Source organism: Caretta caretta, chromosome 17, assembly GCF_965140235.1.
Source record: "Caretta caretta isolate rCarCar2 chromosome 17, rCarCar1.hap1, whole genome shotgun sequence".
NCBI lineage: Eukaryota > Metazoa > Chordata > Testudines > Cheloniidae > Caretta > Caretta caretta.
The window spans coordinates 432,142-451,430 of NC_134222.1; the positions used below are offsets into that span (position 1 = coordinate 432,142).

General features: G+C 47.5%; 1 protein-coding gene across 2 annotated transcripts in view; it reads right to left on the minus strand.

Annotated features, from left to right (window-relative positions):
• The window catches only part of SLC43A2 (solute carrier family 43 member 2), a 56,532-nt gene that overhangs the window by 9,468 nt on the left and 27,775 nt on the right, over positions 1 to 19,289 (minus strand). For both annotated transcript variants that reach the window (XM_048824332.2, XM_048824331.2), the window contains exons 7-11: positions 17,819 to 17,952; positions 17,123 to 17,322; positions 16,411 to 16,557; positions 1,860 to 1,998; positions 1,400 to 1,532 (exon numbers count right to left, since the gene is read on the minus strand). In XM_048824332.2, coding sequence (XP_048680289.1) covers positions 1,400 to 1,532; positions 1,860 to 1,998; positions 16,411 to 16,557; positions 17,123 to 17,322; positions 17,819 to 17,952 — 753 coding nt within the window. The remainder of the gene's footprint in view (positions 1 to 1,399; positions 1,533 to 1,859; positions 1,999 to 16,410; positions 16,558 to 17,122; positions 17,323 to 17,818; positions 17,953 to 19,289) is intronic.

Below are 19,289 nucleotides of genomic sequence, written 5' to 3' on the forward strand. Positions count from 1 at the left end.
TCAGTATGTGCGGGGGGGGGGGGGGGGGGAAGGAGAGGAGCAGCTGGCATCCTCCCAGTGCATTTTGTGCTATAGAAACGTAGGGTTGGATGGAAACTCGAGAGGTCATCAAAGTCCTGTCTCCTGATGTCTCATGCCTCTTCCAGGTGCATACCACAGGCCAAATATTTACATATGTATAACCCCACTGACACTAAAGGGTGTAACTGAGGACAACATTTGGCCCACGACTTGAACTGTGGAGTCTGTGCAGGTATCATACTGTTCTGCTTTACAGATTTTCCAGGAACCTCCTGCTTATCTGTAGCTCAGACTTGGATTAGTAAAAGGCACTACTGACAAGAGCTGGTGCTCTAGGCCTAAATCTCAGGGTTTATTTATTTATTTTACATGAAAGTGTGTGTTTATTTGCAAGTATGAGGACTATAAAGGCCTGAAAACATGAACACAGTACAGACCAACTCAGTGACATCTGCCTGAGCCTGCAGAGCACCTAAAGCAACAATTCTAAAAGGTGTTAACTGCCCCAATACCTTTAACTGGATTATCTCTGAATCTCACTGCTCTGGGGGACCCTGCCAAGACTAGCCCAGCAGAGGACTCTGCTTGGAGATGCATCTCTACCATTACCAACCCCTTCCCCAGTGTTGCCAACTCTAGCGATTTTAGTCATGAGTTTTCCTAAAGCTCCAGCTTCTGGACTCAGATGATTATGGAGAGTCTCAAATTTCATTTAAATATAAAAGTAAGTTTCTAGTTTTTGTGGTTAATAAGAAAAGCTAGTAGACTGGTTTAAAACAGAGTTACAAGTAGTAAACATTGGGGGTCTGTTTATTTGCCTTCTAGTTTTTGAGTCTCTGACTCAGGATTTTTGAATGTGGTGGCCAATGCTGCATCATGGCTCTACTGGAAGAGCCAACCAACCCACCACATAGAGGTAGAGCCATAGTGTAGCCATGGCATGGGGAGTCTGGCCACAGCACTAGGCAGAGCCAAGGGGGACCCAGTTTGTCTTAGCCTGTCTCTATTGTTTCATTGCACATTTAGCCCAGGAACCATAGGCACTGACTTCCCCTCTACCCTCCCTCCACCCCAGGCCTCACCCCGACTCCACCCCTTCCCCCAAGCCCCTACTCCACCTCTTCCCCTCCCCCTCATGTGTCCTGACCCCGCTCTCCCCCCCACCCCAGCTGACCTGCTTGCTGCAAAAACAGCTGTTTGTGGTGGGCAGGAGACACTGGGAGGGCTGGCGGTGGGGAAGACAGAGGAGCTTGGCTGCCAGTGGGTGCTAAGCACTCACTAATTTTTCTCCATGGGTACTCCAGCCCTGAAGCACCTACAGAGTCGGCGCCTATGCTAGGAATCCTCCAGTACAAAACTCCTTTTCTGAAATACCCACCTGCAAGGGCAGGTTAGGAATGAGACAGGTAATTCCAAATCCAACTAGTAGTATGTTGGTGAACACAAAAGCTCTTGTGGCATTGGAAATCTTCTGAATCTGGCGATCACGTTTTTTCCTTTTTTTACCATCTCTGGAGGGAAAGCAAGGAACAGATCACACAGGCAGTGCAGCAGTAACTAGAACGCTCAGCTAGGGACCTGAGACGTTAGAGGACACAAGAAACCAAAATCCCCACATTGGCGTACCCGAGTCTTGGCCTGTACCTGAGACTCCAGCCTCATCTACAAACAGAAGTTGCATCATTTAACTAAAATAATTTATGGCAATCAGTTTAGTTTAATTGGTGCAAATCCCTATATGGACTCATATTCATCAGTTTACAACAGAATTAGATCGGTTTAGTTTAATTGGGTCAATTAAAGATATCAGATTGGACCCTGCAATATGTGCTACCTACTGATTAACATCACTCTCGTCAGCCTCTTTTGAGCCATCATCACACTCCTTCAGCTTCCAGTCCATGATGTATCCAATCATGGGGGCAGTCATCAAGCAGAGCAGCTGCAACACCCCAAAAACGGAGGTATAGAGACTCACTGCAGAGAAAAGAGATGACATGTCAAAGTCCCCCAATGGGACTCAGCAGTAAGAGAAAACAGCAGCAGGTCCCGTTTCATAACGACTGGTCATTTTATCCACCAAGGCCAGTCATTGCTAGCCTCAGACTAAGGGGATGATGGTGTTGTCCTATTTACTGCTCAGAGTCCCAGATCAACAGTAGCCCAAAAGGCAAAAAAGTGTGTTACAATGGATATGCCACACTTGTCCACTCTAGCCAGGATGATATTTTTCATAATTTCCAAGAAACAGTAACAACTAACAGTAGCTAGTTCCCAAGAGGATGGTACCTGGAAACTGGCTAATTTACAGGATAGAGCAGTGGCCAAAGAGTGGCACTATATCCAGCAGAGTGCAGAGAGGCTTCTGACTGCTAAGAATCTGCTGACCCTGCTCTGAGGAGGAGTAAGTCTTCCCCTGCCTGTTAACCTCCAGCTAGGAATCTTCTCCCCTCCCTTGCCCTGGGGTTCTAGCTGTGCCTCCCTCTGCTGCTGGTTTCCAATTCTGCCCTTGTGCTAAGAACTAGTAGGGGAAGTCATCAGGGCAGGGAGGACCCAGTGTGGGAAGGTAATCATGTTTTTTGGAAGACAGGCCAGAATGAAAAAGCTAGCTGCCTGCTGCGTGCTTAGGGAGGGGGCTTGTTTTGCTGAGGGAGAGGAAGGTGGTGGGAGGAGCAGGGGAGGAAGTAGGATTCCTAGCAAGGGAAGGGCCCAAGGGTATCTTCTCACTAAGGGCTAACTGTCAGAAGAGTAATCAGCAGAGACTGGTAATTTCCTCCCTACCTATCACTGTTTGTTAGCCACACACAGACTAGGATCAGGGATGGGTTTAGAGAAAGGAAGAGTTTTAACAGCCAGTGGTCAGCAGTCACTCATGGGAGTCTGGACCCTCAGTGCTGTTACTGCAGGGTTCCCCAAAGAAACACTTAACTGCACTGTATCTACATGTTTGTTAGACACACCGTGCAGCCAAGCATCACTGAAATACAGGAAGGAAGGGAATGTTAGAAATGTGCTAAAAAACACCCAGCTTACCTGTATCCATCACTGCATCAGCAAAGCAACAAAGCAGCAGCAACAAGAGAGCAAATATGGAAAAGCAAAAAGATTAGCAGCAGAAACCCCAGAAGCCTACTATACCCACCAGAAAGAAAAGGAGGACTTGTGGCAACTTAGAGACTAACCAATTTATTTGAGCATAAGCTTTTGTGAGCTACAGCTCACTTCATCGGATGCATAAAAGTGGAAAATGCAGTGAGGATGTTTTTATACACAGACCATGAAAAAAATGGGTGTTTATCACTTCAAAAGGTTTTCTCCCCCCACCCCACTCTCCTGCTGGTAACAGCTTATCTAATTACTGGACACTATGGTGCTAATAAGCAATGGTCACATAAACACCACCCTATACCGGAAACCTACTGACCGCTATTCCTACCTACACAGGATCATAGAATATCAGAGTTGGAAGGGACCTCAGGAGGTCATCTAGTCCAACCCCCTGCCCAGAGCAGGACCAATCCCCATCCCCAACTAATCATCCCAGCCAGGGCTTTGTCAAGCCTGACCTTAAAAACCTCTAAGAAAGGGGATTCCACTGTTTCACCACCCTCCTAGCGAAAAAGATTTTCCTAATATCCAACCTAAATCTCCCCCACTGCAACTTGAGACCATTACTCCTTGTCCTGTCATCTGCTATCACCGAGAAGAGTCTAGATCCACCCTTTTGGATCCACCTTTCAGGTAGTTAAAAGCAGCTATCAAATCCCCCCTCATTCTTCTCTTCCGTAGACTAAACAATCCCATTTCCCTCAGCCTCTCCTCATAAGTCATGTGTTCCAGACCCCTAATCATTTTTGTTGCCCTTCACTGGACTCTCTCCAATTTATCTACATCCTTCTTGTAGTGTGGGGCCCTGTCATAAATATAAAGGGAAGGGTAAACCCCTTTGAAATCCCTCCTGGCCAGGGGAAAGCTCCTCTCACCTGTAAAGGGTTAAGAAGCTAAAGGTAACCTCGCTGGCACCTGACCAAAATGACCAATGAGGAGACAAGATACTTTCAAAAGCTGGGAGGAGGGAGAGAAACAAAGGGTCTGTGTCTGTCTGTATGCTGCTTCTTGCCAGGGACAGAACAGGAATGGAGTCTTAGAACTTTTAGTAAGTAATCTAGCTAGGTATGTGTTAGATTATGATTTCTTTAAATGGCTGAGAAAAGCATTGTGCTGAATAGAATAACTATTTCTGTCTGTGTATCTTTTTTGTAACTTAAGGTTTTGCCTAGAGGGGTTCTCTATGTTTTGGAATCTAATTACCCTGTAAGATATCTACCATCCTGATTTTACAGGGGGGATTTCTTTATTTCTATTTACTTCTATTTTTTATTAAAAGTCTTCTTGTAAAAAACTGAATGCTTTTTCATTGTTCTCAGATCCAAGGGTTTGGGTCTGTGGTCACCTATGCAAATTGGTGAGGCTTTTTATCCAACATTTCCCAGGAGAGGGGGGGTGCAAGTGTTGGGAGGATTGTTCATTGTTCTTAAGATCCAAGGGTCTGGGTCTGTAGTCACCTAGACAAATTGGTGAGGCTTTTTACCAAACCTTGTCCAGGAAGTGGGGTGCAAGGTTTTGGGAAGTATTTTGGGGGGAAAGACGCGTCCAAACAGCTCTTCCCCAGTAACCAGTATTAGTTGGTGGTGGTAGCGGCCATTCCAAGGATAACGGGTGTAATATTTTGTACCTTGGGGAAGTTTTGACCTAAGCTGGTAAAGATAAGCTTAGGAGGTTTTTCATGCAGGTCCCCACATCTGTACCCTAGAGTTCAGAGTGGAGGAGGAACCTTGACAGGCCCAAAACTGGACACAGTACTCCAGATGAGGCCTCACCAATGTCGAATAGAGGGGAACGATCACGTCCCTCGATCTGCTGGCAATGCCCCTACTTATACACCCCAAAATGCCACTGGACTTCTTGGCAACATGGGCACACTGTTGACTCATATCCAGCTTCTCGTCCACTGTAACCCCTAGGTCCTTCTCTGCAGAACTGCTGCCGAGCCATTCGGTCCCTAGTCTGTAGCAGTGCATTGGATTCTTCCGTCCTAAGTGCAGGACTCTGCACTTGTCCTTGTTGAACCTCATCAGATTTCTTTTGGCCCAATCCTCCAATTTGTCTAGGTGTTTCTGTATCCTATCCCTACCCTCCAGGGTATCTACCTCTCATCCCAGTTTAGTGTCATCTGCAAACTTGCCTCCAGCTTTCACCCAGACCACACCACACAGTCCACTGTCTACAGCCAAGCTCTGCGATACAACCGCATTTGCTCCAACCCCTCAGACAGAGACGAACACCTACAAGATCTCTATCAAGCATTCTTACAACTACAATACCAACCTGCTGAAGTGAAGATACAGATTGACAGAGCCAGAAGAGTACCCAGAAGTCACCTACTACAGGACAGGCCTAACAAAAAAAATAACAGAACACCACTAGCCGTCACCTTCAGCCCCCAACTAAAACCTCTCCAACGCATTATCAAGGATCACGACCCATCACCCTCACAAATCTTGGGAGACAGGCCAGTCCTTGCCTATAGACAGCCCCCCAACCTGAAGCAAATACTCACCAGCAACCACATACCACACAGCAGAACCACTAACCCAGGAACCTATCCTTGCAACAAAGCCCGTTGCCAACCGTGCCCACATATGTATTCAGGGGACACCATCACAGGGCCTAATAACATCAGCCACACTATCAGAGGCTCATTCACCTGCACATCCACCAATGTGATATATGCCGTCATGTGCCAGCAATGCCCCTCTGCCATGTACATTGGTCAAACTGGACAGTCTCTACGCAAAAGAATAAATGGACACAAATCAGATGTCAAGAATTATAACATTCAAAAACCAGTCGGAGAACACTTCAATCTCTCTGGTCACGCGATTACAGACATGAAAGTTGCAATATTACAACAGAAAAACTTCAAAACCAGAGTCCAGAGAGAGACTGCTGAATTGGAATTCATTTGCAAATTGGATACGATTAATTTAGGCTTGAATAGAGACTGGGAGTGGCTAAGTCATTATACAAGGTAACCTATTTCCCCTTGTTTTTTCCTACCCCCTCCCCCCCTCCCGTTCCTCAGACGTTCTTGTTAAACCCTGGATTTGTGCTGGAAATGGCCCACCTTGATTATCAGACACATTGTAAGGAGAGTGATCACTTTAGATAAACTATTACCAGCAGGAGAGTGGGGTGGGGGGAGAAAACCTTTTGAAGTGATAAACACCCATTTTTTCATGGTCTGTGTGTATAAAAACATCCTCACTGCATTTTCCACTTTTATGCATCCGATGAAGTGAGCTGTAGCTCACGAAAGCTTACACTCAAATAAATTGGTTTGTCTCTGAGGTGCCACAAGTCCTCCTTTTCCTTTTGCGAATACAGACTAACACGGCTGCTACTCTGAAATCTGTATCCAACCAGGACAGATAGGGAGGCACAGATAGGATATGAGCTCACAGAGCAATTGCTTCATTCCACATCAGAACCTAAGATATAAAAAACTCCTCAACTAACGAAGAAGAGTTTACAAGCAGCATTGTGCAACAGCGAGCGTAGGCACAGGAGGAAACTCTGCTGCCCCCAGTTCTGGTGAGTCACTGGGGAATATTTCTCCCCAATGCTTCCCCCCCTGCCACTTCGCCACATCTCATGTGATTGTGGACTTGTGCATGACACAGAGGGACTGATTAATCAGAGCCAGTGCAGTTCTGGAATAAGGATCAAGAATCTGAAACTGCCCACTTCAGCACTAAGTGCCCACAACTGCAAGCAAAACAGGACTAAGTTCAGTCCCCTCCTCCCTATATGTCTCCATCACAAAGAAATACAAACACGTGCAATGCCCATGAGGCATGCTGGAGGCATTTGAGCAGAGAACTTAAACCCTTATTCTACCCCGTGTAGTAAGAGCGGAACTCCAGCTGCCCCTCATCCCTGCCATGGTCAGGAATGTTTGTAGGTGGGATCAGAACCTGGCACACTGTCTCCAGGTATCAGTAATCATAGAATAGAATATCAGGGTTGGAAGGGACCTCGGAGGTCATCTAGTCCAACCCCCTGCTCAAAGCAGGACCAATCCCCAATTAAATCATCCCAGCCAGGGCTTTGTCAAGCCTGACCTTAAAAACTTCTAAGGAAGGAGATTCTACCACCTCCCTAGGTAATGCATTCCAGTGTTTCACCACCCTCCTAGTAAAGAAGTTTTTCCTAATATCCAACCTAAACCTCCCCCACTGCAACTTGAGACCATTACTCCTTGTCCTGTCCTCTTCTACCACTGAGAATAGTCTAGAACCATCCTCTCTAGAACCACCTCTCAGGTAGTTGAAAGCAGCTATCAAATCCCCTCTCATTCTTCTCTTCTGCAGACTAAACAATCCCAGTTCCCTCAGCCTCTCCTCATAAGTCATGTGTTCCAGTCCCCTAATCATTTTTGTTGCCCTTCGCTGGACTCTCTCCAATTTTTCCACATCCTTCTTGTAGTATGGGGCCCAAAACTGGACACAGTACTCCAGATGAGGCCTCACCAATGTCGAATAGAGGGGAACGATCACGTCCCTTGATCTGCTCGCTATGCCCCTACTTATACATCCCAAAATGCCACTGGCCTTCTTGGCAACAAGGGCACACTGCTGACTCATATCCAGCTTCTCGTCCACTGTCACCCCTAGGTCCTTTTCCGCAGAACAGCTGCCTAGCCATTCGGTCCCTAGTCTGTAGCTGTGCATTGGGTTCTTCCGTCCTAAGTGCAGGACCCTGCAGTTATCCTTATTGAACCTCATCAGATTTCTTTTGGCCCAATCCTCCAATTTGTCTAGGTTCCTCTGTATCCTATCCCTGCCCTCCAGCGTATCAACCACTCCTCCCAGTTTAGTATCATCCGCAAATTTGCTGAGAGTACAATCCACACCATCCTCCAGATCATTTATGAAGATATTGAACAAAACCGGCCCCAGGACCGACCCCTGGGGCACTCCACTTGACACCGGCTGCCAACTAGACATGGAGCCATTGATCACTACCCGTTGAGCCTGACAATCTAGCCAACTTTCTACCCACCTTATAGTGCATTCATCCAGCCCGTACTTCTTTAACTTGCTGACAAGAATACTGTGGGAGACCGTGTCAAAAGCTTTGCTAAAGTCAAGAAACAATACATCCACTGCTTTCCCTTCATCCACAGAACCAGTAATCTCATCATAGAAGGCGATTAGATTAGTCAGGCATGACCTTCCCTTGGTGAATCCATGCTGGCTGTTCCTGATCACTTTCCTCTCATGTAAGTGCTTCAGGATTGATTCTTGAGGACCTGCTCCATGATTTTTCCGGGGACTGAGGTGAGGCTGACTGGCCTGTAGTTCCCAGGATCCTCCTTCTTCCCTTTTTTAAAGATTGGCTCTACATTAGCCTTTTTCCAGTCATCCGGGACTTCCCCCGTTCGCCACGAGTTTTCAAAGATAATGGCCAATGGCTCTGCAATCACAGCCGCCAATTCCTTCAGCACTCTCGGATGCAACTTGTCCGGCCCCAAGGATTTGTGCACGTCCAGCTTTTCTAAATAGTCCCTAACCACCTCTTTCTCCACAGAGGGCTGGCCATCTACTCCCCATGTTGTGATGCCCAGCGCAGCAGTCTGGGAGCTGTCCTTGTTAGTGAAGACAGAGGCAAAAAAAGCATTGAGCACATTAGCTTTTTCCACATCCTCCGTCACTAGGTTGCCTCCCTCATTCAGTAAGGGGCCCACACATTCAGTAAGGGGCATCCGATGAAGTGAGCTGTAGCTCACGAAAGCTTATGTTCAAATAAATTTGTTAGTCTGTGTCCGCAAAAAGAAAAGGACTTGTGGCATCTTAGAGAGACTAACATGGCTGCTACTCTGAAACCTACCTCAATATAGTTAAAATTACTTCTATACCACCATGGAAAAGATGGCACTTTATGATACAGACAGGCAAATTTCCTGCCTTAGACACCACAGGTGTGGACAAGAGGACCATGCAAGTCACTTAAGAGGTCACTGCACCCATCTTTGCTCTCTTATCTCTTAGAACATAAGAAGCTTTGAACCCACTGCTCTGTCCAGCTGCAGGGAGGTTTCACAGTGAGGTCTGAATCAGCATAATCTATGCAGGAAGCAGGATTTTCAGGAAGTATCAGTGTCAGATTGTAGCTTACTGATTTTACTCCCATTGCCTACCCTACACTCAGTCCTGTTCATGCCATCCTCTTGACTCTGAAAACATTTGGAACAACGATTGAGCCACTCAGCTCTCTCCTTGCATTATTCAGTGCAGCTGAGAGCAATTACAGGGTCTGTTCTGTGAACAAACCACAGTATGTAAAAGCAGCAGGAAAGGGTAAGTAATAAATGTATTTGTCCAGCCCTTCCCCTAACCCACATGACAAAAAAACTAGGGAAATGTGGTCTAGATGAAATTAAGGTGAGTGCACAACTTGTTGAAAGACCATACTGAAAGAGTAGTGGTTCACTACTTATCAGTGGTTCAGTGTCAAACTGGGAGGGCATATCTAGGGGAGTCCTGCAGAGGTCAGTCCTGGGTCCAGTAGTATTCAATATTTTCATTCAATCACTTGGAATAATGGAGTGGAGGATGTGCTTAAAACATCTGCAAAGGACACCAAGCTGGGAGGGGTTGTAAACACTTTGGAGGACAGGATTAGAATTCAAAATGATCTTGACAAATTGGAGAATTGGTCTGAATTCAACAAGATGGAATTCAATAGAAACAAGTGCAAAATACTCCACTTAGGAAGGGGAAAAAAAAAAATCAAATGCACAATTACAAAATGGGGAATAACGAGCTAGGTGGTAGTACTGCTGAAGAGGATCTGAGGGTCAGAGTGGATCACAAATTGAATATGAATCAACAATGCGATGCAGCTGTGAAAAAAAGGTTAATATTCTCGGTGTATTAACAGGAGTATCGTATGTAAGACACAGAGGTAACTGTTCCACTCTACTCAGCACTGATGGGGTCTCAACTGAGTACTGTGTCCAATTCCGGGAGAGGAACTCAAATGATAAAAGGTTTAGAAAACCTGACCTATGAGGAAAAGATTTTTAAAAATTGTTCCTGTTTTGTCTTGAGAAAAGAAGATGGAGGGGGACCTGATAACATATTTGAAAACTGTTAAGGGCTGTTATAAAGAGGACTGCGATACATTGTTCTCCATGTCCAAGGAAGGTAGGACAGGAAGTAATGGACTTAATCTGCAGCAAGACAGATTTAGGTTAGCTATGAGGTAAAGGTTTCTAACTCTAAGGGTAGTAAAGCTCTGGAACAGGCTTCCAAGGGAAGTTGTAGAATCCCCATCACTGGAAGTTTTTAAGAACAGGTTGGACAAACTCCTGTCAGGGATGGTCTAGATTTGCTTGGTCTTGCCACTACGCAAGGGGTTGGACTTGATGATTTCACCTGATCCCTGCCAGCCCTATATTTCTGATTTTAAGGGCTTGGCTACACTTGCAAGTTAGAGCGCATTAAAGGAGCCCTGGGCGCACTAGCTCACTACCCATCCACACTGGCAAAGCACGTAGAGCGCTCTGACTCCGCGGCTAGAGCACTCTGGGTACTCCACCTCAGCGAGTGGAATAATGTTTGGTGCGCCCCACTGGAGCACCGCGGCACCACTGTGGACTCCCTGGTCTGTTAGTGCGCTCTGATTGGCCTCCAGAAGTGTCCCACAATGCCTGTTCTAGCCATTCTGGTCATCACTTTGAACTCTACTGCCCTGCCCTCAAGTGACCAACCATCAGACTCGCCCTTTAAATTCTCTAGGAATTTTGAAAATCCCCTTCCTGTTTGCTCAGCCAGGCATGGAGTGCTCTCAGCGAATCTTTCCAGGTGACCATGCCTCCACACGCCAAGCAATCCCCAGTATGGAGGAATTGCGAGGTGCTGGACCTCATCAGCGTTGGGGGGGAGGAAGCTGTCCAGTCCCAGCTGAGCTCCAGCCGTAGGAATTACGATACCTTTGGGCAGATATCAAGGGATATGATGGAAGGGGGCCATGACTGGGACGCACTGCAGTGCAGGATTAAAGTGAAGGAGCTGCGGAATGCCTACCGCAAAGCCCACGAGGCAAACAGCCACTCCGGTGCTGCCCCTGCAACCTGCCATTTCTACAAAGAGCTGGATGTGATACTTGGGGGCAACACCATCTCCACTCCAAGTACCACCATGGACACTTCAGAGCCCAGTTCAACAAGGCAGGAGGAGAAGGAGGAGCAAAGCAGGAGCAAGGGTGCTGAGGCAAAGGAAGACACCCTGGCATCCCTAGATGCATGTAACCAGGAGCTGTTCTCAAGCCAGGAGGAAGGTAGCCAGTTGTGGCGGCCGGTGCTTGGGGAAGGACAAATACCAAAGGAGGTTCCCGGTAAGCGGCTTTTATTTTGGGAAGGAAGTTATTCGGTGCGGACTCTTGGGGTGAGGAAGGTTAGGGCTGCATGCATGCCTCGATGTGGAATAGGGCGTTGATGTGCTCTCTCACATCGTGGTAATCGGCCCCAGTGATCTCTTCAAAGGTCTCATCCAGAACTTGGGCAATGTGCTTGCACAGGTTTCTCAGGAGAGCCACTGTGGTCCTTGTCCCAGTAAGGCTAAGGTGTCCCTGCCACTGTGCTGTGCGGGGTGGGGAGACCATTGCTGCACACAGGCAAGCTGCATATGGGCCAGGGCAGAAGCCACATTGCAGTGGAGACCCTCCCTTGCTTCCCAGGTCACTCTCAGCAGCAAGATATCTTCCAGGACGAACTCCTGTGGAAAATGTGGGGATAGTGTTCGGTATAGGGGCCCCCTCCCACTGTTGGCTCTCCCCAAGGCACAGAAACCCAGAGGACAGTACAGCTGTGAAACAATCAGTCATGTTTGACCCTGTGCTTACTCACCATTTTGGGGCTCCCATGGGTTATGTGCGCTTACTTTGGGACGGGCAAATTATGCTATTATGTAGACTGTGCTTGCCCTTAAGTACGGGGGAATCATTGCTCTGTCTGGTGTGAACAATGCTGCCTCTGTTAAGTGTTGCATTTTGCCTTTACAGATGCAACCTTGAGATCTCAGCCGTCCGTGTTATCACTGGCCAAGAGACTCCAAAGAATCAGAAAGAGGCCACGTAGAAGCAAGGAAGACATGTTGCATGAAGTGATGCAGCATTCAAGTAACAAAAATCAAAAAGTGCAGGAGTGGTGGGACAGTGAAAAGAGGATCCGCCAGCAGAATAAGGAGCGCCGACAGAAAAGCGCTGTGCTCTGGCAGCAAAGCACGGATTGGCTGATGAGCATCATGCAGCGCCAAGCGGACTCGATCCAGGCGCTCGTAGCACTGCAGGTGGAGCCCTACCGCGCCTGCCCCCTCCCCCACAGCCCTTGTCCCAGAACTCTTTCCCTTGTGCCCCCATGTCACCTCCAACCCACTTTCCCCAACATCCGGGTTCTTACCGCCACCAGCTGCCTCCAACACCTGTAGCTTCACCACCCAGCCCTGAAAACTACAACCCTGACCCTCTGCGCTCAACCCGTCACCATGTAGTACAGCACTCATTGCGCAGCACTCCAGACAGGAAGGCCGAGTACGATAACAGGACATACGCAAACCTGTGATCGTACCGTTCCCCACCCCACCCCCTTGCCCTCTCTGTTTCCCAAGCAGTTGTGTTTCTTTTCAATAAATGGATTTGTTGGCTTTGAAAACATTATTGCATAAGGTAAAAGATACCTTAGCCCAGGAAAGAAACAAACAGACACTGCAAGTCAACGTAGCAAACACAGATTCCTACTAACATTGGAACCACTGCACTTCACTCCCATGCAGGGCACCAGACATTACTGGTGGCTTTCAGCCACAAATTGCTCCCTCAAGGCATCCCTAATCCTTGCAGCCCAGCGTTGGGCCCCTCTAATAGCTTTGCTCTCTGGCTGTTCAAATTCAGTCTCCAGATGTTGAACCTCCAAGTTTCATGCCTGAGTGAATCGTTCACCCTTCCCTTCAAAAATGTTATGGAGGGTATAGCACGCGGATATAACCGCAGGGATGTGTCATCGGCCAGGTCCAGCTTCCCATACAGAGAGTGCCAGCAGCCGTTTAAACGGCCAACAGCACACTCCACAGTCATTCTGCACCAGCTCAGCCTGTTGTTGAACTGCGCCTTGCTGCTGTCAAGGCTCCCTGAGTAGGGTTTCATGGGCCACGGCATTAAGGGGTAAGCGGGGTCTCCAAGGATCACAATGGGCATTTCGACATCCCCTACAGTGATCTTCTGGTCTGGGAAAAAAGTCCCGGCTTTCAGCTTCCTGAACAGGCCAGTGTTCCAAAAGATGCGTGCGTCATGCACCTTTCCTGGCCAGCCTCCGTTAATGTCAATGTAACGCCCACGGTGATCCACAAGCACCTGGAGAACCACAGAGAAATAGCCCTTCCATTTAACATACTCGGAGGCTAGGTGGGCTGGTGCCAGAACTGGAATATGTGTCTCATCTATCGCCCCTCCGCAGTTAGGGAAACCCATTTGTGCAAAGCCATCCACAATGTCATGCACATTACCCAGAGTCACAGTTCTTCTGAGCAGGATGCAATTAATGGCCCTGCAAACTTATATCAACACGATTCCAACAATCAACTTTCCCACTCCAAACTGGTTAGCGACCGATCGGTAGCTGTCTGGAGTTGCCAGCTCCCAGATTGCAATAGCCACCCGCTTCTCCACTTTCAGGGCAGCTCTCAATCTCGTGTCCTTGCGCCACAGGGTGCGGGCGAGCTCCTCACACAGTCCCATGAAAGTGGCTTTTCTCATCCGAAAGTTCTGCAGCCACTGCTCGCCATCCCAGACTTGCATGACGATGTGATCCCACCCCTCAGTGCTTGTTCCCGAGCCCAAAAGCGGGGTTCCACGGTGGTGAGCATGTCCGTGAATGCCAGAATCAAACTCGTGTCATATGTGTTACTTGAGTCAATATCATCGTCGGAGACCTCACTGTCATTTTGGATCATAAGGAATAACTCGACTGCCAAACACAACATGCCGGCGAGAGTCGTCAGCATACTCCTCAGCAGTTCGGGCTCCATTCCCGCAGACCAAAAGGGAAGACAGGGCACGCAGTACAAAAAACGTTGAAAGATGGCGCCAAATGTGGACGGAAGCACAGGGATTCCTGGGATGCGAACCAATGCATCATGGCCCATCGGGACAGGAGCCAGAATGCCCCGCATCCCCCGCACCCTTCCCACAAGCCAGAAGGGAAGGGGTGATCTGTGGGATAGCTGCCCATAAGCCCCACTCCCAAAGCCGCTGCAAGTGCCACAGATGTGGCCACACCAGTGCGCTTGCAGCTGTCAGTGTGGACAGACTGCAGCGCTTTCCCTACTGCGCTCTCCGAAGGTGGGTTTAACTGAAAGCGCTCTACATCTGCAAGTGTAGCCATGCCCTAAAGCACTGGTTCTCAAAGCGGGTCTGCTGCTTGTTCAGGGAAAGCCCCTGGCGGGCCGGACCAGTTTCTTTACCTGCCGCGTCCGCAGGTTTGGCCAATCGCGGCTCCCGCTGGCCGCGGTTCGCCGCTCCAGGCCAATGGGGGCTGCAGGAAGGGCGGCCAGCACGTCCCTTGGCCCACGCTGCTTCCCACAGCCCCCATTGGTCTGGAGCGGTGAACTGCGGCCAGCGGGAGCCGCAATTGGCCGAACCTGCGGATGCAGCAGGTAAACAAACCGGTCCGGCCCGCCAGGGGCTTTCCCTGAACAAGCAGCGGACCGGCTTTGAGAACCACTGCCCTAAAGCACATTTCTACACCTCTGCATCCTTCTCAGAGCTCTTCATGTGAGCCAAGCAGACACAACCCAGACAATACTAAGACTTTGGACAACCCTACTGTTTTCCAGATACTATGGAAACTCTAAGACAGCAGCTAGCACACTGGGTCCAGGCTGCACCACAGGAGAAATCCAGACGGTGGCACATAAACAGATACCAGGTCTATGGGACACAACCCATTTCTCAGCATTTTAGAGTTTTATCTGTTCACTTGAACTATTATGGGGTCCAAGTAAGAGTTGTACCAAGAGAATAAATTAGAAATTGTCACAAAACTTAACACTTGTGCTTTTAAAAAAAAAAAAAAGTTGGGACTAAATAAAACTAGAACTAACCTCAAGCAGTAAAACAAGCAAAATGGAGGAGAGTAACAGTGAAAGAAGGTTTCAGAGTAACAGCCGTGTTAGTCTGTATTCGCAAAAAGAAAAAGGAGTACTTGTGGCACCTTAGAGACTAACAAATTTATTTGAGCATAAGCTTTCGTGAGCTACAGCTCACTTCATCGGATGCAGTGAAGTGAAAGAAGAAGTGTTAAGTGAGTGAGAAGCATGGAACCCATTTTGGGAAAGGCATCCAACCCTGGGATTTGTACTATTTAGAGTTTAATGTCTATGTTGCCTCTTGAGCCAGAAGAGAGAGAGAGAGCCAAATGCTACAGTCTGTCAAGCACTGGACTGAAGAAACAAAGCAATTCATGGAATGCCGGGGCATTTGGAAATTCTTGAATTTATTCTCCTCTCCTCCCCTAGTGCCTCATGATTGTTTTTGAAAGAGTGCCTCTTGATTTATCAGCTTCACAAAATTCCAGATTTAACAAGTCCAAACCAGATCTTACTGCACAAGACAAAATTGAGCTATATTTTGTTTTGCAATTCAGAGTACTTTTATAAGTAAACTGTAAACTAAATGTACTCTTTCCTGTTGGCTTCCTTCACTGAATCAGGCACAAACAAATCCCAGAACAGAAGCTGCCAGTCAGCCTCCCAGACACACAACAGTATGCACAAGGCTATCATGACATCATTTCCCCTCAGTGCTTTGGAATGAGTTACAGAAAGGGAAAAAAAAAAATCCAATCTACTTTTAAAACTATCTGCAGTTGAACTCAGCTGCTCTGTATTTTGTGCTTGCTCATGATAAAAAATACCCAGTGAAACAGGTTTTTGTTATGGCCCTCCCTGTCCTGCCAAACTTGGTAACCCCTGTTTAAGGACACGACATGGAAAGTATTTAATAAAAGCTTGGCTGAAAATAACTTGATATTTGAGCGTGCACCTTCTTATTTGACATCTTGTTGCCCCTCTGCTTTTAGCATTTTCCAGCCACCCATCAGACCATGACAGCAGCTGTCGGTTACACTCTGACCACTGAGCTGGTGACAGGCAGATAAACAGAATGGCATCTGGTGACTAATAAGAAACCAACATCCCTGGTAGGTGAACGGTCAGGGTCATTTCCCTGTTTCAAGGGAAGAGGTGAGAATTCTTGGTATTAATCTACCTGTCTCCAGGTCTCCCTCCACAAGGAATCCCAGGATGTTGTTCATGGCCCCCATGTAGAAAATGAGCCTCAGCTGAGTGACGCACATGGTGATGAGGCTGAGTAGCAAAATGGGGCTGAAGACACTGTGCATAAAGGACGGAGATGCTGCAGAGGAAACAGGAGAGTCTCTGAATGAGGCAGCCTCTGGTAATGGCTATTAAACATATAGGACATCAGAACAGACTTTGGATTGTTTAGATCCATAGTCTTCTACTGGCTACATTACATAAACACAATACTCTAGGGACAGTCCAGTGGGGAGTTCAGCACCAGTGACTAACTTCTACAGAAGGGACTCCCTAAAAAAGGGATGATGTGGGGAGGACAACGACGAATAGCTGTAAGAATTTAGCACGTCAGTCTTTAGCTATAGCAGTTCATACTTTATGTACTGTCTATGTAATGTTCACCAGCACCCAGACATCTGCCAGGGCAGCAACATATGCCATCAAGGTCCGTGCATGCATCTGGGGGGGTTTATGTGGTCTCAATATATACTTATCTGGACAATGATGTGTTGCACACACGGGTTAAATTCACCACATGTAAGGGCCTGCACAAGGCCTAAGTATTGCTTAGCTCCTATTTTGAGGAGTTAAGTGGTGCACTGACCTTGTCCTGGCCCTTTGCACTAGGGTGAATGACACATGTACAAATCCAGAGACAATACCTGCATCGTCTGCTTGACACTTCACTTCCAGGTCCACTGTTGATAGACAGAGTTTGTTTCCCTCTTGAGCTGCCAGCTCCTTGGAGTTCTTCATGGAGCTCCCCACACTCAGACGACGTCCCACTGTGGTCACCTGCTTGTAAAACTGTTTCCCTGTAATTTTGTGGTCAAATCCCAGCCAGCTGAACTTGATCTTCACTCTGTGTGGCAGAAGAGAGGAGGGGGAAAAAAAAGAAAAAAAAAGAGAGTAAGAGCTGCAAAGCAGGGCTGAGATACATGGACTGATCTAAGGATATTAGAGTCACAGGATGCAGGAAGGTTGACTATGGATTTCCAGACATTGATTTGAACCTATAAAATCCCAAAGAGCCTGAGATCCAATTACCAAAGAGAAACCTCTCTCTCTCTCTGCTTTATTGCCACATCAAAGGTGCCAGAGCTGGAACCGCCTCAGTAGAGAAACGAAGTTGCTGCTAGAAGGGTGTTTGCTGTAGTGAGTCCGAGAGGCTGGAACACACCGTCCTCCCTGAATATCCAGAGTCTCACTAGCTAGAAGTCAACCATAAATATTTAAGATTAGGAATACAATGTATCTTCCTCTGAAGCAGCTGATGCTAGCCTTTCTCGGAGATTGGACTCCATGACTGATCCAATCCAGCAATTTCTACATTCCTAAGAGCAGAAGGAGACACTTACGTGTAGTCCATGTCTTCTGGTCCTGGGAATGGCTCCAGTGGCCAGTTGAAGAAACAGTTGAAGAAAACTAGCCCTGCACAGGATGCCCAGACAATCAGAATGAGGATGAAAGAGACACCAAAATCATATATAACCTGGAATTCACAACAGAATAATATCATTAGCACATAAAATATCCTACACTCTAATGTTTGCTGAAGTGGATTCAGGAAGAAGGTGGAGGGGAAAGCATGTGGCATTTAAAAACAGGGTTGCAAGGTGACATCTAATGAAGGAAGGAATTCTGTGACATCATGTAAGCACAACAAAAGTTTTGCACAAATTTATGACAGGTTTCAGAGTAACAGCCGTGTTAGTCTGTCTTCGCAAAAAGAAAAGGAGTACTTGTGGCACCTTAGAGACTAACCAATTTATTTGAGCATGAGCTTTCGTGAGCTACAGCTCACTTCATCGGATGCATACCGTGGAAACTGCAGAAGACATTATATACACACAGAGACCATGTGTGTATGTAATGTGTATATATGTGTCTCTGTGTGTATATAATGTCTTCTGCAGTTTCCACGGTATGCATCCGATGAAGTGAGCTGTAGCTCACGAAAGCTCATGCTCAAATAAATTGGTTAGTCTCTAAGGTGCCACAAGTACTCCTTTTCTTTTTGCACAAATTTATGTATACAAGACATCAGTTACAAGAAAAAAAAGGAGCTGCTGCTGAAATTGATACCCAGCTCTGTCAGAAACAATACAATAACTCCTCACTTGAAGTCGTCCCGGTTAAGGTTGTTTTGTTGTATGTTGCTGATCAATTAGAGAACATACTCATTTAAAGTTGCGCAATGCTCCCTTATAACATTGTTTGGCAGCCACCTCCTTTGTCCACTGCTTGCAGAAAGAGCAGCCCGTTGGAGTTGGATGGTGGGGGCTTAGAACCAGGGTGGACCGGCAGCCCTCTAAGTTCCCTGTGTGGCAACCGCCCAGCAGGCTAGCAATTGCCAGGCAGTGCAGCTGTCCCTCCCCCACTGCCCTGTGCTGCTCCTTTCCTCTGCCTTGGAGCTGCTCCCCTGGGAGCCTCCTGCTTGCTGTGTGCGAGGGGCGGAGAGGGGAGAGGAGAGAGAAGTGGTGTGCTAATGTCAGGGTATCCCCTTCCTCCCCACTCCTGTACCTTATCTCCACAGAGAAGTGGGGGGGACATGACAGGGCTCAGGACGGAGGGAGCTGGCTGGCAGCAGTTGCTATTTCAACTTGCTGATCTACTTAAATAGGCAATGTACTTAGAGGGGCAATGCGCATCTCTCTCTCACACACACACACACACACAGTGTGTCTCTGTCTCTCTCTGCCATGCTGTCTCCTCTCCCTCCATTCATGCTGCCTTGTAGAGCGTGAGGTTACATTAACAACAACACGTTAACCCTTGAGGGCTCAGCCAAGTGCCAATTTATCATTTAGCAGCAAGGCATTCCCTGGA